The following is a 25,574-nucleotide window of genomic DNA, read 5'->3' as shown; positions in this document are numbered from 1 at the left end:
ACCTGCCCTGGGAGTGTTTGATGGGACAGTGTAGAGGGAGCTTTACTCTGTATCTAACCCTGTACCTGCCCTGGGAGTGTTTGATGGGACAGTGTAGAGGGAGCTTTACTCTGTATCTAACCCGTGCTGTACCTGTCCTGGGAGTGTTTGATGGCACACTGTAGAGGGAGCTTTACTCTGTATCTAACCCATGCTGTACCTGCCCTGGGAGTGTTTGATGGGACAGTGTAGAGGGAGCTTTACTCTGTATCTAACCCGTGCTGTACCTGCCCTGGGAGTGTTTGATGGGACAGTGTAGAGGGAGCTTTACTCTGTATCTAACCCTGTACCTGCCCTGGGAGTGTTTGATGGGACAGTGTAGAGGGAGCTTTACTCTGTATCTAACCCAGTACCTGCCCTGGGAGTGTTTGATGCACAAACTAGAAATGTGTTCTATTCATTGACGAGTATAATTAGATTAAAAACGTTTATTAGCCGGTGTGAATGAGGAACAAACAGCGATCAGAAGCAGCAAGGTCGATAACTGTGGATCTGTTGGGTGTTGGTGGATCTGAGACCAGTGTCGAGCCTCCTCGTTTCCATCCTCCGCACATTCAGGGGCCTGAAAGAGAAAAGGGATTGGGGGTCATTTTAACTTTTGGCCATAGTGTAAAACGGGTGATATTAATTCAGCCGCCCGTTATACGTCACTCCCTGTTTATATTTCCACAGAAGTCAACGGGAGAGATATATAACGAGTGAGTCAATCGCTATCGCCCAATGTTAAAATGACCCCCCCGTTTCCAGTGCAAAAGAGAAGCAGAGGAACCGGTAATAAAAGTGGGGAATGATGTAAAATGGTCGACCAACTTATCATCACCTGTCTTACACCATCACACAAAGGCAAAGTTACCCCCAGAGAGTGGAATAGGAAGAGAGAGAGAGGCAGGGAGTGTGAGAACAAAAGAAATAGGAGCAGGAGTAGGCCATACGGCCCCTCGAGCCTGCCCCGCCATTCAATCAGATCATGGCTGATCTTTGGCCTCAATTCCACTTTCCCGCCCGATCCCCATATCCCTTGATTCCCCGAGAGTCCAAAAATCCATCCATCTCAGCCTTGAATATACTCAATGACTCAGCATCCACATCTGGGGAAGAGAATTCTAAAGATTCACAACCCTCTGAGTGAAGAAATTCCTCCTCATCTCAGTCTTAAATGGCCGACCCCTTATCCTGAGACTATGCCCCTTGTTCTAGACTCTCCAGCCAGGGGAAACAATCTCTCAGCATCTACCCTGTCGAGCCCCCTTAAAATTATATATGTTTCAATGAGATCACCTCTCATTCTTCTAAACTCCAGTGAGTATAGGCCCATTCTACTCAGTCTCTCCTCATAGGACAATCCTCTCATCCCAGGAATCAATCTAGTGAACCTTCACTGCACCCCCTCTATGGCATGTATATCCTTCCTTAGGCAAGGAGATCAAAACTGTACACAGTACTCCAGGTGAGGTCTCACCAAAGCCCTGTACAATTGTAGTAAGACTTCCTTACTCTTGTACTCCAACCCCCTTGCAATAAAGGCCAACATGCCATTTGTCTTCCTAATTTCTTGATGTACCTGCATGTTAAGTTTCTGCGTTTCTTGTACGGGGACACCCAAATCCCCCTGAACACCAACATTTAATAGTTTCTCACCATTTAAAAAATATTCTGTTTTTCCATTCTTCCTACCAAAGTGAATAACCTCACATTTCCTCTGCCACATTATATACATCTGCCACCTTCTTGCCCACTCACTTAACCTGTCTCTATTCCTTTGCCGACTCTTTGCGTCCTCACAGCTTACTTTCCCACCTAGCTTTGTATTGTCAGCAAACTTGAATACATTACACTCGGTCCCTTCATCTAAGTCATTAATATAGATTGTAAATAGCTGAGGCCCAAGCACTGATCCTTGTGGCACCCCACTAGTTACAGTCTGCCAACCTGAGAATGACCCGTTTATCCCTACTCTCTGTTTTCTGTCCTTTAGCCAATCCTCAATCCATGCTAATATATTACCCCCAACCCCATGAGCCCTTATCTTGTGTAACAGCCTTTCATGTGGCACCTTATCGAAAGTCTTTTGAAAATCCAAATATACTCCATCCACTGGTTCCCCTTTATCTACCCTGCTCGTTACATCCTCAAGGAACTCTAATAAATTTGTCAAACACAATTTCCCTTTCATAAAACCCTGTTGACTCTGCCTAATCATATGATTTTCTCAGTGCCCTGTTACCACTTCCTTAATAATGGATTCCAGCATTTTCCCGATGACTGATGTCAGGCTAACTGGCCTGTCGTTCCCTGTTTTCTCTCTCCCTCCCTTCTTGAATAGCAGGGTTACATTTTCTACCTTCCAATCCACTGGGACCGTTCTAGAATCTAGAGAATTTGGGAAGATCACAACCAATGCACCCACTATCTCTGCAGCTACCTCTCTTAGACCCTAGGATGTAGGCCATCAGGTCCAGGGGATTTAACGGCTTTTAGTCCCATTAGTTTGTCCAGTAGTTTTTCTCTGCTGATATTAATTGTTTTGAATTCCTCACACTCATTGGCCCTTTGGTTCCCCACTATTTCTGGTATGCTTTTTGTGTCTTCTACTGTGAAGACATATACAAAATATTTGTTTAATGCATCTGCCGTTTCCTGATTGCCCATTATAATTTCTCCTGTCTCAGCCTCTAAGGAACCAACGTTTACTTTTGCTACTCTCTTCCTTTTTGCATACTTGTAGAAGCTCCTACAATCCATTTTTATTTCTTGCTAGTTTACTTTCATATTCTATTTTCTCCCTTTTTATCAATTTTTTAGTCATCCTTTGCTGGTTTCTAAAACTCTCCCAATCCTCAGGCTTACTACTCTTCTTCGCACATTGCAGGCCTCTTCTTTTAATCTAATACTATCCTTAACTTCTTTAGTTAGCCACGGATAGATCACTTTTCCTGTGGAGTTTTTATTTCTCAATGGAATGTGTATTTGATGAGAATATTGAAATATTTCTTTGAATGTATGCCATTGCTCATCAACCGTCATACCCTTTAATCTAATTTCCCAATCGACCTTAGCCAACTCGTCCCTCATACCTATGTAATTGGCTTTATTTGAGTTTAAGACTCTAGTTTCAGACTTAAGTTCGTCACCCTTAAACTCAATGTGAAATTCTATCATATTAAGATACTGTGATCACTCTTCCCCACGGGATCCTTTACTGTGAAATTACTAATTAACCCTGCCTCATTACTCAATACAAGATTTAAAATAGCTTGTTTCCTGGTTGGTTCCTTGATGTTTTGTTCTGGGAAACCGTCTCGAATGCATTCCATGAACTCGTCCTCCAAGCTACCTTTGCCAATTTGATTGGCCCAGTTTATGTGAAGATTAAAGACCCCATGATTACTGCATTACCTTTATTACAAGCTCCTATTATTTCATGATTAATACTCTGTCCAACGGTATAGCTACTATTAGGGGACCTATAAACTGCAGTGTTTTCTGCCCCTTGTTATTTCTTATTTCCACCCATTCTGATTCTACTTCCTGATCTTCCGAGCCAAGATTCTTTCTCACCACTGTTCTTATGTCATCCTTTATTATTAGGGCTACACCCTCTCCTTTTCCATTCTGCCTGTCTTTTCTAAACATCACATACTCTAGAATATTTAGTACCCAACCTTGGTCACTTTGCAAGTGAGGAGAGGAGAGGGAGAAAAATGCAGAGAATGAGAGGACAGAGAGAGAGAGAGAGAGAGGCAGAATGAAGCAGGCGGATACAAGAAAGAGAGGAAGAAAAAGGACAGGCAGAGGAAAGAGAGAGAGACAGGGAGGTCGAGAGGAGAGAGGGGGAGAAAAAGATATACGGAGGAGGGAAAACGAGAGCAGAGAAACAGAGGCCTGACACCACGTCAGGGAAAGTAGAGCCTGGACAATAAATGATGCCTTCCCAGTGATGCCCACATTTTAAACAAATTTTCAAAAGAAGCTGATTGAGAGCGCAGAGAGAGGGGACGGGTGGGAGGGAAAGAAATAAAGAGGAAAGAGGGAGAGGGAGTGAAAGATGGAATCAGAGATTTGCATTTCTTTCCGGGCTGTATTTGATCCCAGATCCCAGTGACCAGGGGCAGCATTTGCCCCCGCGGGAGGGCGATGGTCACAGTGCAAAGGTTGAGTTTGGGGCTCCAACAAATTTACTAAACAATGACTCTAAAGGATACCGACTCAATCTGGTGTCAAACCGGCCAACACGCGCACGGCTGTGTTTGCAATCGGTGATATAGAAACAGTTGTCAGAATGACCAGCGAGCGGGCTCTCCCTGGGAGTCCGTTCACTGGGTCCCCTCGGGCCCCACTCACGGCCCCTGGACACGATCGCACACGGGTCTCTGAGGATCACCAGGGGGAGCTCCTTACCTCAGCAGTCGGAGACGCTCTCACCTTCGCCCTGGCACTCCGCGCCCCCTCCCTTCGTGCCCGCGCACTGTCGGGTACGCACTTGTTGGTGGTTTGTGCAGGATGACCAGTCTGACCAGCAGCTCCACTGCCCGTCCGTGTAACCTGCTGCTCACAGGAGAGAAAGGGACACATTTTACCCCCTCATCCGATATCCCTCCTTTACCCATTCTCAGGAATACGTGCATCGCTTGGCGGGGTCGGCATTTATTGCCCGTGCCTGGTTGCCCCTTGAGGTGGCAGTGAGGCCGCCACCCTGAACCGCTACAGCCCGTGCGGTGGAACTGCTCCCACGATGCTGTTAGATGACCTTTCACTGACCCACAGCAAAGGAGCCTCGTCGACCTCAACCGGTGACCCCCGACCTCTACCGGTCTCCCACCCCCAGACCGGTGACCCACCTCAACTGGTGACCCCCAATAGGTCTCCAAGCCCCCCCGTCCCCCTGACCTGTCTCCCCACCGACCTCAACCGCCTGCTCCCGGCCTCGACCGTCTCTCGCACCTGGACTATCTTCCCCTGCCGATAACCCGACCTCGATTGTTGCCCCCACCGCCTGCAGACCGTCTGCCCCCTTGACCGGTCCCTGACCGTCTCCCAACCCTCGACTGGGGAGCGGGGGGAGGGGCGGCCCGGAGCGGGGGGAGGGGCGGCCCGGAGCGGGGGGAGGGGCGGCCCGGAGCGGGGGGAGGGGCGGCCCGGAGCGGGGGGAGGGGCGGCCCCTAGATCTCCCGGCGTTACTTCAGACGAATCACCAAGCCGCCTCCCCTCCCCTCACCCCCCTCTCCCCCCCACGATCTTTACATCGAGGCCGTCTGGTCACTTTACCTCTCCCACTGTGGATGGGTTTCGGTGTCTCACAGGCCGTGCCCTGGAACGTGCTGCCACACAAACATCGGCACTGCCCGTCCAGCTGGATCACGGTGCCCCCGTTGGCGCAGGGGGCACACTTGCAGACGCTGTACTCCGCCTCGTAGTCGCTGATGGCCCTATCGAGGTTCCGTCTGATCACCGGAGAGTTCCTGCCTGAGGTGGGAACCAGGTCTGAGATCGGGACCAACTGCCAAACAGCAAAACGGGAACTTCGGTGACCGACGTACCCCGGCAACGGAATTCACCACAGCTCCGCGAAATTCCCCGCTCCCCCTCCCTCCTTCCCCAACTCCCACTCCCCCTCCCTCCTTCCCCAACTCCCACTCCCCCTCCCTCCTTCCCCAACTCCCACTCCCCCTCCCTCCTTCCCCAACTCCCACTCCCCCTCCCTCCTTCCCCAACTCCCACTCCCCCTCCCTCCTTCCCCAACTCCCACTCCCGCTCCCTCCTTCCCCAACTCCCACTCCCCCTCCCTCCTTCCCCAACTCCCACTCCCCCTCCCTCCTTCCCCAACTCCCACTCACCCTCCCTCCTTCCCCAACTCCCACTCCCCCTCCCTCCTTCCCCAACTCCCACTCCCCCTCCCTCCTTCCCCAACTCCCACTCCCCCTCCCTCCTTCCCCAACTCCCACTCCCCCTCCCTCCTTCCCCAACTCCCCCTCCCTCCTTCCCCAACTCCCCCTCCCTCCTTCCCCAACTCCCACTCCCCCTCCCCCTCCCTCCTTCCCCAACTCCCACTCCCCCTCCCTCCTTCCCCAACTCCCACTCCCCCTCCCTCCTTCCCCAACTCCCACTCCCCCTCCCCCTCCCTCCTTCCCCAACTCCCCCTCCCTCCTTCCCCAACTCCCCCTCCCTCCTTCCCCAACTCCCACTCCCCCTCCCCCTCCCTCCTTCCCCAACTCCCACTCCCACTCCCCCTCCCTCCTTCCCCAACTCCCACTCCCCCTCCCCCTCCCTCCTTCCCCAACTCCCACTCCCTCCTTCCCCAACTCCCACTCCCCCTCCCTCCCTCCCCAACTCCCACTCCCCCTCCCTCCTTCCCCAACTCCCCCTCCCCCTCCCTCCTTCCCCAACTCCCCCTCCCCCTCTCACTCCTCCATCCTCCCTCTCCCTTCTCGACCTCCCCCTTCCACCTGTTCTTGAACCTCTCGTAGTAGCGGTCTGATACCGAGTGACTTGCTGGGCCATGTTGGTGTGGGGACTGGAGTCACCTATAGGCCCAGACCGGGTAAGGACGGCAGGTTTCCTTCCCCAAAGGACATCAGTGAACCAGTTGGGTTTTATGACGATCGAACAGTTTCATGGTCACTTTTACTGAGACCGGCTTTTTATTTCCAGATCTTTTTTGTTTAAACTGAATTCAAAATTCTCAATCTGCCACAGTGGGTTTTGAACTCTCACTCTCTGGATTACTGGTCCAGTAACAGAAACACGACACAACCAGGCCCATCGTGCAGGACAACATCCAGATGGAAAAGTAAGGGAGGGAGATGTGCATCAGGAATGGGGAATACAGGAGAGAGAGTGAGGGGGAAGGGAGCGAGAGTGATAAACAAGGGTGGAATGTGGGCCGGCATTGACAGGCCCCATCCCCAGTTGCCCCTTGAGAAGGTGGTGGTGAACCACTGCGGTCCATGTGGGCAAGGTGTTCCCCAGCGTTGCAGGGCAGGGAGTCCCTGGGTGTTGACCCCGGGGCCTGTAGTCGGTGTTTCTCTGGGTGTTGACCCCGGGGCCTGTAGTCGGTGTTTCTCTGGGTGTTGACCCCGGGGCCTGTAGTCGGTGTTTCTCTGGGTGTTGACCCCGGGGCCTGTAGTCGGTGTTTCTCTGGGTGTTGACCCCGGGGCCTGTAGTCGGTGTTTCTCTGGGTGTTGACCCCGGGGCCTGTAGTCGGTGTTTCTCTGGGTGTTGACCCCGGGGCCTGTAGTCGGTGTTTCTCTGGGTGTTGACCCCGGGGCCTGTAGTCGGTGTTTCTCTGGGTGTTGACCCTGGGCCTGTAGTCGGTGTTTCTCTGGGTGTTGACCCCGGGGCCTGTAGTCGGTGTTTCTCTGGGTGTTGACCCCGGGCCTGTAGTCAGTGTTTCCACTGTTTTTCTAGTGAAGTATCACCAGCGGGAGGGGCTTCGAGGAATCTCCTGACATTGAACTGGTGAGGAAAGTTTAAGGAGGCTGCACTTTCCTCAGGAGAGGAGAGTTCAGGTGATTTCACTGACATTTCGAAGATTATAAACGGGAACCAAGAGTGATGATCTGAGCAAATAACGAGAGGTTCAAAGGCCAGAGAACAGAACAGGAAGAAAGAGAGTGTGTCGTTCACTCTCTCAGAACTGCATCGGGAGTATTGGCCTGGATTATGGGCTCAAGTCTCCGGCGTGGGGCTTAAACCCACGACCTTCTGACTCCGAGGTGAGAGAGCGACCTCACTGAGACACGGCTAACACCCAATGTACCTGGCGTCAATCGGATGATATGCTGTACATTACATAATGGCCCCTGCCAGTGTAGAGGGAGCTTTACTCTGTATCTAACCCTGTACCTGCCCTGGGAGTGTTTGATGGGACAGTGTAGAGGGAGCTTTACTCTGTATCTAACCTGTGCTGTACCTGCCCTGGGAGTGTTTGATGGGACAGTGTAGAGGGAGCTTTACTCTGTATCTAACCCGTGCTGTACCTGCCCTGGGAGTGTTTGATGGGACAGTGTAGAGGGAGCTTTACTCTGTATCTAACCCGTGCTGTACCTGCCCTGGGAGTGTTTGATGGGACAGTCTAGAGGGAGCTTTACTCTGTATCTAACCCGTGCTGTACCTGCCCTGGGAGTGTTTGATGGGAGAGTGTAGAGGGAGCTTTACTCTGTATCTAACCCGTGCTGTACCTGCCCTGGGAGTGTTTGATGGGACTGTAGAGGAAATGGACTCAGTTCCTTGCTCCCATGGTCAAATTGAGATGACAATGTGCCCCTCTGTTTGCCCAGATGGAATATTCGGACTGGCTGTCTCACCCCCGGGAAAGCCACTGACCTCCCACCCCTGCGGCCTCCTAAGGCAGAGAGCCCTGTCCCATCGGGCGGGCGAGGAGTCTCTTACCTGCTGCCTGACTAACACAGCGGAGTGTAGCAGCGAGCTGGCCCAGTCGGTGTAGACTGAGGCGTCGAGAAGTTCCTTTTTCGTGGAGAGCAGGACCTGGAGCTTGGTGAGGAACCTCACATCACCTCCGGTCACGAACGACACCACGTCCTTGATCAGTGAGTCTTCCTTCGTTTGATCTGAAAGAGATCACAGTTTGAAAACAGCGCAGAAGGAACGGGAGGGACCCCGTACAACAGGCAAGTTGTTTCATGACACACCTGAACAAAGCAGCTGGTGCGATCGGTGTCCCTGCCATGGGCACTCGATGCCCACCCCGCCCCCCGCGATCGGCGGGCACCCTGGCTCCAGTATCTACAACCTACTGGATGAACTGCACCAACTCACTGAGGTTTCATCCTCTGTGACCTCCACCACTCAGAAGGACAAGGGCAGCAGGCGCATGGGAACACCACCACCTGCACGTTCCCCTCCAAGTCACACACCATCCCGACTTGGAAATATATCGCCGTTCCTTCATCGTCGCTGGGTCAAAATCCTGGAACTCCCTTCCTAACAGCACTGTGGGAGAACCGTCACCACACGGACTGCAGCGGTTCAAGAAGGCGGCTCATCACCACCTTCTCAAGGGCAATTAGGGACGGGCAATGAATGCTGGCCTCGCCAGCGACGCCCACATCCCGTGAATGAATAAAAAAACATGTATTGTGGAAACAGACAGTCAGCATGTAACTTCAGGCATTTGACTACAGTGTTCATTGTTGTACAGTCAGTCAATGAGGCACCAGAACAAGCTCCGATTGGCCTCAGTGCCTGATGGTACAGAAGGGAAAAAGCAGCTAGAGGTCATATTCCTGGTTGTCATCCAATACCTCACCCCTGCCCTGGGAGTGTTTGATGGGACAGTGTAGAGAGAGCTTTACTCTGTATCTAACCCGTGCTGTACCTGCCCTGGGAGTGTTTGATGGGACAGTGTAGAGGGAGCTTTACTCTGTATCTAACCCGTGCTGTACCTGCCCTGGGAGTGTTTGATGGGACAGTGTAGAGGGAGCTTTACTCTGTATCTAACCCGTGCTGTACCTGCCCTGGGAGTGTTTGATGGGAGAGTGTAGAGGGAACTTTACTCTGTATCTAACCCGTGCTGTACCTGCCCTGGGAGTGTTTGATGGGACAGTGTAGAGGGAGCTTTACTCTGTATCTAACCCGTGCTGTACCTGCCCTGGGAGTGTTTGATGGGACAGTGTAGAGGGAGCTTTACTTTGTATCTAACCCGTGCTGTACCTGCCCTGGGAGTGTTTGATGGGACAGTGTAGAGGGAGCTTTACTCTGTATCTAACCCGTGCTGTACCTGCCCTGGAACCTGAGGTGCAGAGTGCTCCATTTTCCAAACATTCCACTTTTCACTTTTGTGCTTGGACTTTACATCTCACTGCAACGCATTGGATAAAAGTTTCTTTCATTGTCTTGGGAAGTGTCACCTCCCAATGCCCGTGCTGCTATCACGGTTGTTGTCAGGTTTTGGATACTCTCCTCAGAACACAACATCTCTAAATAAAGGCCACACTCTTGATGTGTTTACATACCTGTGCTTCCTTTTGTGATCTTCTTGCACTCGTCCAAATTGGTGTTGCTTGTCAATTGGAATGGTGAGTTAGTCTTGCCTTGTTCCATGTTAAATTGAATACTGAAGTTGGCACCAAATCCCAGACATTGTTTGACATGTTCTGTGGTGACACCTACAAATATACAGAGATATGGTATCGCAGTATCTACAGGGTGAACCTCACTAATGGCACATCATTAAAGATACTGAGACAGACAGGCCAGGAGCGTCCCAGGGCTGATCTTGGATGGAATGTGGTAGCTGGGTTGATGGAATTAACCCTGGCACCCCTGTGTGTAAGTTACTGCTGCCAACCCTCCAGGATTGGCTTGGAGTCTCCAGGAATGGGAGATTAATCGCCAGGACACTTCTGGGAGCAACAAGGGAGAAATACCATTGGGGCATTAAAAGAAATTGTTTAGTTTTCATTTTCTTTGAACTCGTTCATTTATTAGTAATAAAATTATTGGATGTGGGAAAAAAAGGCTGTATTACCAACAGTCAAGATTAATCCAATCGGGTAACCATTTACATCAACAATTTGGACTCGGGAATTGGAACTAAATTTCAAAATTTGCGGATGAGACCAAATTGGGGGGGTGTAGTTAATACTGAGGAGGACTGAGACAAAATACAGGAGAACATCAATAAACGTGCAGAATGGGTGTGTAATTGGCAAATGAATTTCAAAATAGATAAGTGAGGGTTTGGTATCACACCCCCCGATCGCAAGATCCCACCACACCCCCCGATCGCAAGATCCCACCACACCCCCCGATCGCAAGATCCCCACCACACCCCCCGATCGCAAGATCCCCACCACAGCCCCCGATCGCAAGATCCCCACCACACCCCCCGATCGCAAGATCCCACCACACCCCCCGATCGCAAGATCCCCACCACACCCCCCGATCGCAAGATCCCCACCACACCCCCCGATCGTAAGATCCCACCACACCCTCCGATCGCAAGATCCCACCACACCCTCCGATCGCAAGATCCCACCACACCCCCCGATCGCAAGATCCCACCACAGCCCCCGATCGCAAGATCCCCACCACACCCCCCGATCGCAAGATCCCACCACACCCCCCGATCGCAAGATCCCACCACACCCCCCGATCGCAAGATCCCACCACACCCCCCGATCGCAAGATCCCACCACACCCTCCGATCGCAAGATCCCACCACACCCCCCGATCGCAAGATCCCACCACACCCCCCAATCGCAAGATCCCCACCACACCCCCCGATCGCAAGATCCCCACCACACCCCCCGATCGCAAGATCCCCACCACAGTCTCCGATCGCAAGATCCCACCACACCCCCCGATCGCAAGATCCCCACCACACCCCCCGATCGCAAGATCCCACCACACCCCCCGATCGCAAGATCCCCACCACACCCCCCGATCGCAAGATCCCCACCACACCCACCGATCGCAAGATCCCCACCACAGCCTCCGATCGCAAGATCCCCACCACACCCCCCGATCGCAAGATCCCACCACAGCCTCCGATCGCAAGATCCCACCACACCCCCCGATCGCAAGATCCCCACCACACCCCCCGATTGCAAGATCCCCACCACACCCCCCGATTGCAAGATCCCCACCACACCCCCCGATCGCAAGATCCCACCACAGATGGTGTTCCAAGTCAGTGATGGGATCTTGTGATCGGTGGCTGTGCTGGCAGTGGGTGGGAGTCCACGGCGTGACTGCAAAGACCGTGTTGGAGCGACTCGCAGCACCAAGGGAGCGGGGGAACGGAGCCCGTTACATGTCGAAACACCTCGACTTACCTACTTTGGCCATTTTGGACTTGTCCAACACATACACCAGTTGATAGTCTCCACCAAGTGTTCCAGACGATGAGTAATGGGTCCCGTAGTCTTCCAAGATTTTGAAATACACTCCCTTGTCATATTCGGTGGGCAGGTTCTTCAGATCGATGATAAATTCTTTGTCAAGTACGTAGCGATTCCTTCGCATGTGGAATTTTGCCAGCTGTACTTGACCTTTGACCCGGAAGTATTCATTAGTCTAGATTTGAAAGAAAGTTTTTTAAAAAAATGCAATTATTTCATAATGAAAATTAAATTAAATTTTACACACAAGGTATAACTCTCCCCCACCCCCCTCCCCCTTTCCAGGGGACAGTTCGGCCCGTTCCCCCGAGGGGAATGTCCCCCCTCCCATTCCTGAGTTAACCCCCCCACCTCCCCAGGGTCGGTTCACCCCCTACTCCCGGGGGGGAGGACTCTCCCCCAACCCCGGGGTCAGTCCCCCCCCAGGGGAAAGTACCTCCCCCCCCTGGAGTCATCCCCCCACCCCAGATAAATCCCCCTCCTCCCCCGCCCTTGGCTGGGAACAGTCCTCACCCTGCCTCAGGGCCTCCCTCACTCTTCTTGGGTCAGTCTCACTCTCTGATTCCGTCTCCTTGTCTGTCTCACAAGCCTCCTCTGCTCCCCCCTTTCCCTATTATTTAATAAATTAATTAGTTAATAAATCTAAGAATAATCAGGGAGGGCCGAGGGAGCGGGAGGGCCGAGGGAGCGGGAGGGCCGAGGGAGCGGGAGGGCCGGGGGAGCGGGAGGGCCGAGGGAGCGGGACTTCTAATATCCTAATATAGACTGGGATAACATTAATAAGGGACAAAGAGGGGGAGAAATTTTTGAAGTGTGTTCAGGAGAACTTTCTTGACCAATGCGTTTCCGGCCCAACGAGGAAGGAGGCATTGCTGGACTTGGTTCTGGGGAATGAGACGGGCCAAGTGGAGCAAGTGTCAGTGGGGGAGCATTTAGGGAGCAGCGATCATAGTATCATAAGGTTTAGAATAGCTATGGAAAAGGACACGGACCACTCTAAAGTAAAAATACTCAATTGGAGGAGGGCCAATTTCAATGGGATGAGATCTGGCCCGGGGTAAATTGGTATCAGAGATTGGCAGAGAAAACTGTAATTGAACAGTAGGCGGCCTTTAAAGGAGGAGATGGTTTGGGTACAGTCCAGGCACATTCCCACAAGGCAGAAAGGTAGGGCTCCCTAGATGATAAAAAATATAGTGAGTAAGATGAAACAGAATAAAGGGGCATATGACAGATGCCAGGTTGATAACACGAGTGAGAATCAGGCAGAATATAGAAAGTTCAGAGGGGAAGTGAAAAAGGAAATAAGAGGGGCAAAGAGAGAGAATGAGAATAGACTGGTGTCCAACATAGAAGGGAATCCAAAAGTCTTCTACAGGCATGTAAACAGTAAACGGGTAGTAAGAGGAGGGATGGGGCCGATTAGGGACCATAAAGGAGATCTACTCATGGAGGCAGAGGGATGGCCGAGGTGCTAAATGAGTACTTTGCATCTGTCTTTAGCAAGGAAGAAGATGCTCCCTGAGTCTCAGTAAAAGAAGATATAGTTGAGATACTGGATAGGATAAAAATTGATAAAGAAGAGATACTTGAAAGGCTAGCTGTACTTGAAGTAGATAAGTCACCCGGTCCGGATGAGATGCATCCCAGGTTGCTGAGGGAAGTAAGGGTGGACATTGCAGAGGTACTGGCCGTAATCTTCCAAACATCCGTAGATACGGGGGTGGTGCCAGAGGATTGGAGAATTGCAAATGTTACTCCCTTGTTCAAGAAAGGGTGTAAGGATAAACTCAGCAACCAGAGGCCAATTAGTTTAACCTCAGTGGTGGGGAAACTTATAGAAACGACAATCCGGGACAGAATTAACAGTCACTTGGACAAGTGTGGATTGATTAGGGAAAGCCAGCACGGATTTGTTAAAGGCAAATCATGTTTAACCAAGTTGATAGAGTTTTTTGATGAGGTAACAGAGAGCGTAGATGAGGGTAATGCAGGTGATGAGATGTATATGGATTTTCAAAAGGCGTTTGATAAAGTGCCGCATAATAGGCTTGTCATCAAGATTGAAGCCCATGGAATAAAGGGGGCAGTAGCAACATGGATACAGAATTAGCTAAGGGACAGGAAACAGAGAGTAGTGGTGAACGATTGTTTTTCGGACTGGAGGGAGGTGTACAGTGGTGTTCCCCAGGGCTCGGTGCTGGGACCACTGCTTTTCTTGATATATATTAATGACTTGGACTTGGGTATACAGGGCACAATTTCAAAATTTGCAGATGACACAAAACTTGGAAATGTAGTGGACAGTGAGGAGGATAGTGACAGACTTCAGGTGGGTATAGACAGACTGGTGGAATGGGCCGACACGTGGCAGATGAAATTTAACGCAGAAAAATGCGAGGTGATACACTTCGGTCAGATGAACGAGGAGAGGCAATATAAACTAGAGGGCACAATTCTAAAAGGGGTACAGGAACAGAGAGATCTGGGTGTATATGTGCACAAATCATTGACGGTGGCAGGGCAGGTTGAGAAAGCGGTTAAAAAAGCATACGGGATCCTGGGCTTTATAAATAGAGGCATAGAGTACAAAATCGTGGAAGTCATGATGAACCTTTATAAAACACTGGTTCGGCCACAACTGGAGTATTGTGTCCAGTTCTGGGCACCGCACTTTAGGAAGGATGTGAAGGCCTTAGAGAGGGTGCAGAAGAAACATACTTAAAGGGAAAAAATTTGCAGGGCTACAGGGATAGGGCGGGGGAGCTGGATTGCTCTTGCATAGAGCCGGCATGGACTCGATGGGCCAAATGGCCTCCTTCTGCATTGTAACCTATAATTCTATGTCCACCTCTTCCTCCCTCTTTCTCTCCCTCCCTGTCTCTTTCTCTCTGCGTCAGTCTTTTTCTTCCTGGGTTAGTCTCCCTCTTGTTGATCCAATGCGTATTTCTGGATATCTCTCTCTTTCCCCCATCCCCCTGTGTTCTTTCTCCCTCTCTCTCTTCCCTCTCATTCTCTCCCTCTCTCTCCCTCTTTTCTCTCTTCCCCCTTCTCTCCCTTGTCTCTCCCCCCCTCCTCTCTCTCTACCCTCATCACTCTGTGTTCTCTCTCCCTCCGTGTTCTTTCGTTCTCTCCCTCCTCTTCCCTCCCTCCCTTGTCTTCTCTCTCTCTCTCTCTCCCTCCCTCTCCCCCCACCCCCCCCCCCCTCTCCATCTTGCCGTCAGGAGGTTCCCTGGTGCCTCTGATGTGGGACCTTACCTCTGACTGGAAGTGGCTCATCAGAGTTTCAAGATTTCTCGTTCTTTCGCTCGTGATGCCGATCCCACCTGTGACATTCAATATCTCACTGCTTAGTTTCAGAGAGAACCCAAGGTTGAAATTACTTGTTGATTCTTGGACGATCTTGGTGATGACTTCAGCAGAGTTCTCATACACCTCGGTCGTAAAGGCTTGTTCAGCTCGAGTCTGGAAGAATGAAGAAAAAGCACTGGCATCAATTGGGATCAGGAATGGGCCAGAAAGCAAATGGCCCATCAGCTCATTCCTTCTACACATCATGTACAATCTAGATCTATACAGTTGGGCCGAATGGACTGTTTCTGTTGTAGACTCGATGCAAACTGTCTTCTCCTGAATTCCAATTCCTCCAGCCTACTCAATCTCACCCTTCCCTAAACCCTCACTCTTTGGAAATTAGGACTGTTGGCTCCATCTCCGACTCCAAGTCGCTCTTTCCCAGGACTTGAAGTATTTGCTCCTTAAAACCTACCTCTCTGACCAAGCTTTTGGTCACCTGTTGTAATATCTCTTTATGGGGCTTGATGTCAAATTTTGTTGGCTAATGTTCCTCAGAACCATCTTGGAATGGCGTTTCACTACGTTAAAGGAGCTATATAAATGCAAGTTGTTGTTGTTTTTTTTTGGTTTTTGTTTTAAACGCTAGGTATTTCCTCCGAGTGCCTCCACCCACTCCCGTAAGCAGCCTTTGCGTTGCCTACGACTGGGAGCATGTCTTTATCTGTCCAATATCCAGGCGAGACGCAGGGTGCAGTGCACACTGGCTTACAGCAATATACCATGTGCTGCCATTACTTTCTCATCTTCCATAGCTGGCTAAATGCACACGCCATTAGATCACAGCTTAGGCTATACACCACTAGACTAATGATTGAACATTAAACAGGTAACTGAGCACTATGGAGTACACAGATGGGTTTAGAGTACATGTGTGTAAATGCACGGAGCGTGGTGAATAAGGTCGGTGAGCTGCAGGCACAAGTAGCCACGTGGGACTGGGATATAGTGACAATAACAGAGACCCCGCTCAAAGGTGGTGAGGGTTGGGGACTTAACATTCCTCGCTACAGTATATTCAGGAAAGACAGGAAGGAAAAATAAAGGAGAGTGTGGCAGTATTGATCAAAGAAACTATTATGACACTGGAAAGGGATGATGTAGTTAAAGGGTCAAAGACAGAATTGATTTGGGTGGAATTAAGGAACAATCGAGGAGCGATTATGCTATTGGGTGTGTACAATAGGTCACCAAATAGTGGGAGGGAGATGGAGAAGCAAATTTGCAGGCAGATTGTAGACTCTGCTGAGTAAATAGGTTTTGTTATAAAATAGACTGTTTGCTGTGAGTCCTGCCTTAAGTCCCACCCTGCCTCCAACTCATTGGCTGACACAGTGGTGTGAATAGACACTCTGCCAAGTCGATTCCCCCTCTCCCGCTCATGTTACAAGGGGGATCAGGCACTGCGACTTTCCAGTCTGACTCTGGCCAGTTGCAACGGATGCCTGGCTGTGTGTTTCAGCTACCTGTCTCTCCCGACCACAGTTCAAAAAACAAATGGGTTAATCTTAGGCCAGAGGGAATAGTTTACGTTAGAACACAAGAAATAGGAGCAGGAGTAGGCCATACGGCCCCTCAAGCCTGTTCCGCCATTCAATCAGATCATGGCTGATCTTCGACCTCAACTTCACTTTCCCGCCCGATCCCCATTTCCATTGATTCCCCTGGAGTCCAAAAATCTATCTATCTCAGCCTTGAATATACTCAACAACTCAGCATTGACAGCCCTCTGGGGTAGAGAATTCCAAAGATTCACAACCCTCTGAGTGAAGAAATTCCTCATCTCAGTCTTAAATGGCCGACCCCTTATCCTGAGACTATGACCCCTAGTTCTAGACTCTCCAAGCCAGGAGAAACAACCTCTCAGCATCTACCCTGTCAAGCCCCCTCAGGATCTTATATGTTTCAATGAGATCACCTCTCATTCTTCTAAACTCCAGAGAGTATCGGCCCATTCTACTCAATCTCTCCTCATAGGACAACCCTCTCATCCCAGGAATCAATCTAGTGAACCTTTGTTGCACCGCCTCCTTCATTAAATAAGGAGACCAAAACTGTACACAGTACTCCAGGTGAGGTCTCACCAAAGCTCTGTACAATTGTAGTAAGACTTCCTTACTGTTGTACTCCAACCCCCTTGCAATAAAGGCCAACATACCATTTGCCTTCCTAATTTCTTGCTGTACCTGCATGTTAACTTTCTGTGTTTCTTGTATGGGGACACCCAGATCTCTCTGAACACCAACATTCAATAGTTTCTCACCATTTAAAAAAGATCTGCTTTCTATTCTTCCTACCAAAGTGAATAACCTCACATTTCCCCACATTACACTCCATCTGCCACCTTCTTGCCCACTCACTTAACCTGTCTATATCCCTTTGTCCTCCTCACAGCTTACTTTCCCACCTAGCTTTGTATCGTCAGCAAACTTGGATACATAACACTTGGTCCCTTCATCTAAGTTATTAATATAGATTGTAAATAGCTGAGGCCCAAGCACTGATCCATGAGGCACCCCACTAGTTACAGCCTGCCAACCTGAAAATGACCCGTTTATCCCTACTCTGTTTTCTGTCTGTTAACCAATCCCCAATCCATGCTAATGTATAATCTCCAACCCCATGAACCCTTATCTTGTGTAACAGCCTTTCATGTGGCACTTTATCGAATGCCTTTTGAAATTCCAAATATACTACATCCCCTGGTTCCCCTTTATCTACCCTGCTAGTTACATCATCAAAGAACTCTAATAAATTTGTTAAACACGATTTCCCTTTCATAAAACCATATTGACTCTGCCGAATCACTTTATGATTTTCTAAGCGCTCTGTTACAACTGTCTTAATGATGGATTCCTGCATTTTTACATTTCTTGCTAGTTTACTCTCATTCTATTTTCTCCCTTTTTATCAATTTCTTGGTCATCCTTTGCTGGTTTCTAAAACTCTCCCAATCCTCGGGCTTACTACTCTTCTTCACAACATTATAAACCTCTTCTTTTAATCTAATACTATCCTTAGCTTTCTTAGTTAGCCACGGATGGATCGCTTTTCCCGTGGAATTTTTATTTCTCAATGGAATGTATATTCATTGAGAATATTGAAATATTTCTTTAAATATCTGCCACTGCTTATCGACCATCATACCCTTTAATCTAATTTCCCAATCCACCTTAGCCAACTCGCCCCTCATACCTATGTAATTGGCTTTATTTAAGTTTAAGACTTAGTTTTGGACTTAAGAATGTCACTCCCAAACTCAATGTGAAATTCTGTCATATTATGATCACTCTTCCCCAGAGGATCCTTTACTGTGAGATTACTAATTAACCCTGTCTCATTACACAATACAAGATCTACAATAGCCTGTTCCCTGGTTGGTTCCACAACGTATTGTTCTAGGAAACTGTCTCGAATACATTCCATGAACTTGTCCCTCAGACTACCTTTGCCAATTTGATTTGCCCAGTCTCTATGAAGATTAAAGACCCCCAGATTATTGCACGATGTTGTGAATCAATAACCTAAAACTTCAAACTAACCGACAGATTTCCTTCCTCACCAACAATTCTACAATTGCATTTATTGGTAATAACATACTAAATGCGGGAACAACCTCCCCTCCTTCATTGGATGATGGGACAGGCATTCCAGGATTTACCTCCCTTAAATTAACCCTTTCTCTACCGCTCTTATTTTTCTATTCTCTCTCAGATACACATCAAAACACTTAAATGAGAAAAATGAAACTCAGAACACATTCCAAAATAAACAATTGACGCACCATTTCAAATACCTGTCATACCCTCTCCCCACATTAGTAACTAATTCCATTTTCAAAGAATTTATTCACTCTGCGTCCACAAAGTTTGTTGATGTGTTTAAAACTGATCGGGAGAAAGCGAGCGACAGTAAGGCTTAGACCAGATCCAGTACGATCCAACGGACGGTACAGGAGCAGGGGGTTTTCCCAGTGTGGATAACGTACCATCGCCGTGGTCCCTGGGAGCGGAGACTCACCTGTTTAAATCTTTCTCCCACACACTAAAGGGGAATGAGTTTAGGGCAGTCCCCCCCAGTTCTCCTCCCTGGGTCAGCTTCTCTATCTCTCTCCTTGGATTTCTAGTTTAGTCTATCTCCCATCGACAGACTCCTCCCCTCCCCTGGCCCCTCCCCTCGAGAGGCCCCTCTCACCCCAGATAGATTCCTCCATCATCCCATCGACGGACCTGCCAATCCTCATCTTTCCATAGTCAGACGCCTCCTATTCCATAGACACACTGCCAAATGACACCCTATGTGACTGTGACCGTGGTAAACTATCCCTCCTCATCCTTCTCCACCTGTCTGCAGCCTTTGACCACACCGTCCTCCTCCAACGCCACCTCCGGTGTCCAGCTGGGTGAGACTACCCTCGCCTGGTTCCATTCTAATCTCTCCAGTCGTAGCCAGAGAATCTCCTGCAATGGCTTCTCTTCCCACTCCCGCACTGTTTCCTCTGGAGTCCCCCCAGGGATCTATCTTTGTCCCCCTCCTATTTCTCATCTACATGCTGCCCCTCGGTGACATCGTCCGAAAACATGTCAGGTTCCACATGTACTCTGACGACACCCAGCTCTACCTCACCACCACCTCCCTCGACCCCTCCACTGTCACTGATTTGTCTCATTGCTTGTCCAACAACCAATATTGGATGAACAGAAATTTCCTCCAACTAAATATTGGTAAGACTGAAGCCAGTGTCTTCGGTCCCCGCCACAAACTCCGATCCCCGGCCACCGACTCCTTCCCTCTCCCTGGCCACTGTCTGAGGCTGAACCAGACCGTTTGCAACCTTGGCGTCCTATTTGACCCTGAGATGAACTTCCGATCACATATCCGCTCCATCACCAAGACCGCCCACTTCTACCTCTGTAACATCGCCCGTCTCCGTCCCTGCCTCAGCTCATCTGCTGCTGAAACTCTAATCCAGACTGGACTATTCCAATGCTCCCCTGGCCGGCCTCCAATCCTCCACCCTCCGTAAAGTTGGACTCATCCAAAACTCTGATGCCCGTATCCTAACTTGCACCAAGTCCCGTTCACCCAATCCCCCCTGTGCTCGCTGACCTACATTGGCTCCCAGTCCGGGAACGCCTCGATTTTAAAATTCTCATCCTTGTTTTCAAATCGCTCCATGGCCTCGCCCCCTCCCTATCTCTGTAACCTCCTCCAGCCCTACAACCCTCTGAGATCTCTGCGCTCCTCCAATTCTGGTCTCTTGCGCATCCCCGATTTTAATCACTCCACCATTGGCGGCCGTGCCTTCAGCTGCTTAGGCCCTAAGCTCTGGAATTCTCTCCCTAAACCTCTCCGCCTCTCTACCTCTCTCTCTTCCTTTAAGATGCTCCTTAAGCCCTACCTCTTTGACTAAGATTTTGGTCACCTGTCCTGATATCGTTATGTGGCTCGGTGATATCAGTGATAATGCTCCTGTGGGACATTTTTATTGCGTTAAAGACGCTATATAAATGCAAGTTGTTGTTGCCAATCCCTATAGATAGACCATTAATCCCTCCCACCCTGTACACAGATTCCCCAATCACTCCCTCCCATAAAACAAATTGGAATCCCATGTAAAGTGCCAACACCCCTCCAATTCAATTTACAGACCCCTAAACATCCTTACACATACAGCCTCCAATTTCTCCTAGATGCCAGTGTGACGTCCTCCATAGATTTTGTGCACCCCCAAGCCTATCATACCTGATAGTAGAAACTTATAATGTTCCAGGGAATTCGGAAGTAGGTCCTTCTGTTTCCATCAAAAACACTCTCACATTGACCGTTGTAGAATTTGTTATTGAAGGGCGTTCTCCTGGGCCCCATCCCAAAGATGTTCATTCTGTAAACGAAGATTCAGCTCAGTCATACATTTACAATCCAGCCAAAATATGGATGAATCTGGATTCTCTCTCTCCACCGACTGTAGGTCTCCCCCCCGCTCTCTCCACCGACTGTAGGTCCCCCCCCTGCTCTCTCCGCCGACTGTAGGTCCCCCAACGCTCTCTCCGCCGACTGTAGGTCCCCCAACCCTCTCTCCGCCGACTGTAGGTCCCCCCAACGCTCTCTCTGCCGACTGTAGGTCTCCCCCAGCTCTCTCCGCCGACTGTAGGTCCCCCCCGCTCTCTCCGCCGACTGTAGAATCATAGAATCATAGAATCATAGAAGTTTACAACATGGAAACAGGCCCTTCGGCCCAACATGTCCATGTCGCCCAGTTTATACCGCTAAGCTAGTCCCAATTGCCTGCACTTGGCCCATATCACTCTAAACCCATCTTACCCATGTAACTGTCCAAATGCTTTTTAAAAGACAAAATTGTACCCGCCTCTACTACTGCCTCTGGCAGCTCGTTCCAGACACTCACCACCCTTTGAGTGAAAAAATTGCCCCTCTGGACCCTTTTGTATCTCTCCCCTCTCACCTTAAATCTATGCCCCCTCGTTATAGACTCCCCTACCTTTGGGAAAAGATTTTGACTATCTACCTTATCTTTGCCCCTCATTATTTTATAGACTTCTATAAGATGACCCCTAAACCTCCTACTCTCCAGGGAAAAAAGTCTCAGTCTATCCAACCTCTCCCTATAAGTCAAACCATCAAGTCCCGGCAGCATCCTAGTAAATCTTTTCTGCACTCTTTCTAGTTTAATAATATCCTTTCTATAATAGGGTGACCAGAACTGTACACAGTATTCCAAGTGTGGCCTCACCAATGCCCTGTACAACTTCAACAAGACATCCCAACTCCTGCATTCAATGTTCTGACCAATGAAACCAAGCATGCTGAATGCCTTCTTCACCACCCTATCCACCTTTGACTCCACTTTCAAGGAGCTATGAACCTGTACTCCTAGATCTCTTTGTTCTATAACTCTCCCCAACGCCCTACCATTAACGGAGTAGGTCCTGGCCCGATTCGATCTACCAAAATGCATCACCTCACATTTATCTAAATTAAACTCCATCTGCCATTCATCGGCCCACTGGCCCAATTTATCAAGATCCCGTTGCAATCCTGGATAACCTTCTTCACTGTCCACAATGCCACCAATCTTGGTGTCATCTGCAAACTTACTAACCATGCCTCCTAAATTCTCATCCAAATCATTAATATAAATAACAAATAACAGCGGACCCAGCACCGATCCCTGAGGCACACCGCTGGACACAGGCATCCAGTCTGAAAAACAACCCTCTACAACCACCCTCTGTCTTCTGTCGTCAAGCCAACCTGCCCACCGTAGGTCCCCCCCCAACTCTCTCTGCCGACTGTAGGTCCCCCCCCTCTCTCTCCGGCGACTGTAGGTCCCCCCCGCTCTCTCCGCCGACTGTAGGTCCCCCCCCGCTATCTCCGCCGACTGTAGGCACCCCCCAGCTCTCCCTGCCCACCGTAGGCACCCCCCAGCTCTCCCTGCCCACCGTAGGCACCCCCCAGCTCTCCCTGCCCACCGTAGGCACCCCCCAGCTCTCCCTGCCCACCGTAGGCACCCCCCAGCTCTCCCTGCCCACCGTAGGCACCCCCCACTCCCTGCCCACCGTAGTTTCCCCCCACTCCCTGCCCACCGTAGGTTCCCCCCTCTCTCTACCGACTGCGAGCCCCCTCTCGCTGAAGTATTCCATGGATGAAGATTGATTTAAAATCGGCCAAACTTGCCCTTAGAAAACGGCGGTGCCCCTTTAATCTTCCTCACTGTTGCGATTCCAGTTGCCCGGTCACGCCCTTGCTACATACCCTGACCCCGCCATCTGTCCTATTTCCAAAGGCTCCAACTGTCTGCGGCACGGAGGCCTGAACGATTCACAGTCGTCCTCATCACTGAAGTCACCACAGTCGTTATCATCGTTACACGTCAGCCTCCTGCTGATACACTGCCCTGTTGGGGACAAAAACACAGAACGCTAGAAGCTATCTAATTCCTATTGCGAGATCCCAAACTACAAACTGATCCAGACTCCAATAACCTGTTGTCCAGGAATGGACGAGGACAAACAGGATGGAGAAGGTCTCCCTGTAGTCCCGGCATTCGCCTCTAGGTGTCAGGCTTGCTACATCTGCTGGTGACCTCTAGTGGCAGAACACCAGCACTGCACCAAATATACAAATCAACAGCTCACAATTTACAATATAATGCACACAACTGGCATTTATACAGCGCCTTTAACGTAGTAAAACGTCCCAAGGCGCTTCACAGGAGCGTTACCAAATTAAATTTAACACCGAGCCACATAAAGAGATATTAGGGCAGGTGACCAAAAGCTCGGTCAAAGAGGTAGGTTCAGTGAAGAGGAAGAGAGTAGCAAAAGTAAACGCTGGTCCCTTAGAGGCTGAGACAGGAGAAATTATAATGGGGAATCAGGAAACGGCAGAGACGTTAAACAAATATTTTGTATCTGTCTTCACAGTAGAAGACACAAAAAGCATACCAGAAATAGTGGGGAACCAAGGGTCTAATCAGAGTGAGGAACTTAAAGTAATTAATATTAGTAAAGAAAAAGTACTGGAGAAATTAATGGGACTGAAAGCCGACAAATCCCCTGGACCTGATGGCCTACATCCTAGGGGTCTAAAAGAGGGTGGCTGCAGAGATAGTGGATGCATTGGTTGTGATCTTCCAGAATTCCCTAGATTCTTGAATGGTCCCCATGGTTTGGAAGGTAGCAGAAAACAGGGAACTACAGGCCAGTTAGCCTGACATCAGTAGCAGGGGAAAGTGCTGGAATCCATTATTAAGGACGTAGTAACAGGGCATTTAGAAAATCATAATATGATTAGGCAGAGTCAACATGGTTTTATGAAAGGGAAATCGTGTTTGACAAATTTATTAGAATTTTTTGAGGATGTAACGAGCAGGGTAGATAAAGGGGAACCAGTGGATGTCGTATATTTGGATTTTCAAAAGACATTCGATAAGGTGCCACACAAGAGGTTGTTACACAAGATTAGGTTTCATGAGATTGATGGAAATATATCAACACGGATAAAGGATTGGTTAACAGACAGGAAACAGAGAGTAGGGATAAACAGATCATTTTCAGGTTGGCAGGCTGTAACTAGTGGGGTGCCACAAGGATCAGTGCTTGGGCCTCAGCTATTTACAATCTATATTAATGACTTCGATGAAGGGACCGAGTGTAATGTATCCAAATTTGCTGACGATACAAAGCTAGGTGGGAAAGTAAGCTGTGAGGAGGACACAGAGTCTGCAAAGGGATATAGACAGGTTAAGTGAGTGGCAAGAAGATGGCAGATGGAATATAATGTGGGGAAATGTGAGGTTATTCAGTTTGGTAGGAAGAATAGAAAAGCAGAATATTTTTTAAAAGGTGGGAGACTAAGAAATGTTGGTGTTCAGAGAGATTTGGGTGTCCTTGTACAAGAAATACAGAAAGTTAACATGCAGGTGCAGCAAGCAATTAGGAAGGCAAATGCTTTTACTGCAAGGGGTTTGGAGTATAAGAGTAAGGAAGTCTTGCTGCAATTATATAGGGCTTTGATGAGACCACACCTGGAGTACTGTGTACAGTTTTGGTCTCCTTACCTAAGGAAGGATATACTTGCCTTAGAGGGGGTGCAGTGAAGGTTCACTAGATTGATTCCTGGGATGAGAGGGTTGTCCTATGAGGTGAGATTGAGTAGAATGGGCCGATACTCTCTGGAGTTTAGAAGGATGAGAGGTGATCTCATTGAAACATACAAGATTCTGAGGGGGCTTGAATGTGTAGATGCTGACATGCTGTTTCCCTTGGTTGGAGAGTCTAGAACTAGGGGGCTTAGTCTCTAGATAAGGGGTCGGCCATTTAGGACCATGAGGAGGAAAGATTTCATTACTCAGAGGGTTGTCAATCTTTGGAATTCTCTACCCCAGAGGGCTGTGGATGGTCAGTCGTTGAATATATTCAAGGCTGAGATTGATAGATTTTTGGACTCTAGGGGAATCAAGGGGTTTGGGGATCGGGCGGGAAAGTGGAGTTGAGGTAGAAGATCAGCCATGATCTGATTGAATTGCGGAGCAGGCTCGAGGGGGCATATGGCCTACTCCTGCTCCCATTTCTGATGTTCTTATGTTTTAAGGAGCATCATAAAGGAGGAGAGGGGTGGAGAGGTGGAGAGGTTTAGGGAGGGAATTCCAGAGCTTAGGGCCTAGGCAGCTGAAGGCACGGCCGCCAATGGTGGAGTGATTAAAATCAGGGATGAGCAAGAGGCCAGAATTGGAGGAGCGCAGAGATCTCAGAGGGTTGTAGGGCTGGAGGAGGTTACAGAGAGAGGGAGGGGCGA

At 49.5% G+C, this 25,574-nt stretch overlaps 1 protein-coding gene across 1 annotated transcript in view; it reads right to left on the bottom strand.

Annotated features, from left to right (window-relative positions):
• Positions 1-452: 452 nt before the first annotated feature.
• c9 (complement component 9) overlaps positions 453-25,574 on the bottom strand; it is a 32,630-nt gene continuing 7,508 nt past the window's right edge. The window contains exons 4-12 of the mRNA XM_067982376.1: positions 23,031-23,172; positions 21,000-21,138; positions 15,159-15,365; positions 11,835-12,075; positions 10,011-10,163; positions 8,428-8,606; positions 5,305-5,536; positions 4,438-4,584; positions 453-601 (exon numbers count right to left, since the gene is read on the bottom strand). Coding sequence (XP_067838477.1) covers positions 4,439-4,584; positions 5,305-5,536; positions 8,428-8,606; positions 10,011-10,163; positions 11,835-12,075; positions 15,159-15,365; positions 21,000-21,138; positions 23,031-23,172 — 1,439 coding nt within the window. The 3' untranslated portion in view covers positions 453-601; position 4,438. The remainder of the gene's footprint in view (positions 602-4,437; positions 4,585-5,304; positions 5,537-8,427; positions 8,607-10,010; positions 10,164-11,834; positions 12,076-15,158; positions 15,366-20,999; positions 21,139-23,030; positions 23,173-25,574) is intronic.

Source organism: Heptranchias perlo, chromosome 4, assembly GCF_035084215.1.
Source record: "Heptranchias perlo isolate sHepPer1 chromosome 4, sHepPer1.hap1, whole genome shotgun sequence".
Taxonomy (NCBI): Eukaryota; Metazoa; Chordata; class Chondrichthyes; order Hexanchiformes; family Hexanchidae; genus Heptranchias; species Heptranchias perlo.
The sequence above is the reverse complement of the archived record's forward strand: the minus strand, read 5'-3'. Positions and strand labels throughout refer to the sequence as shown.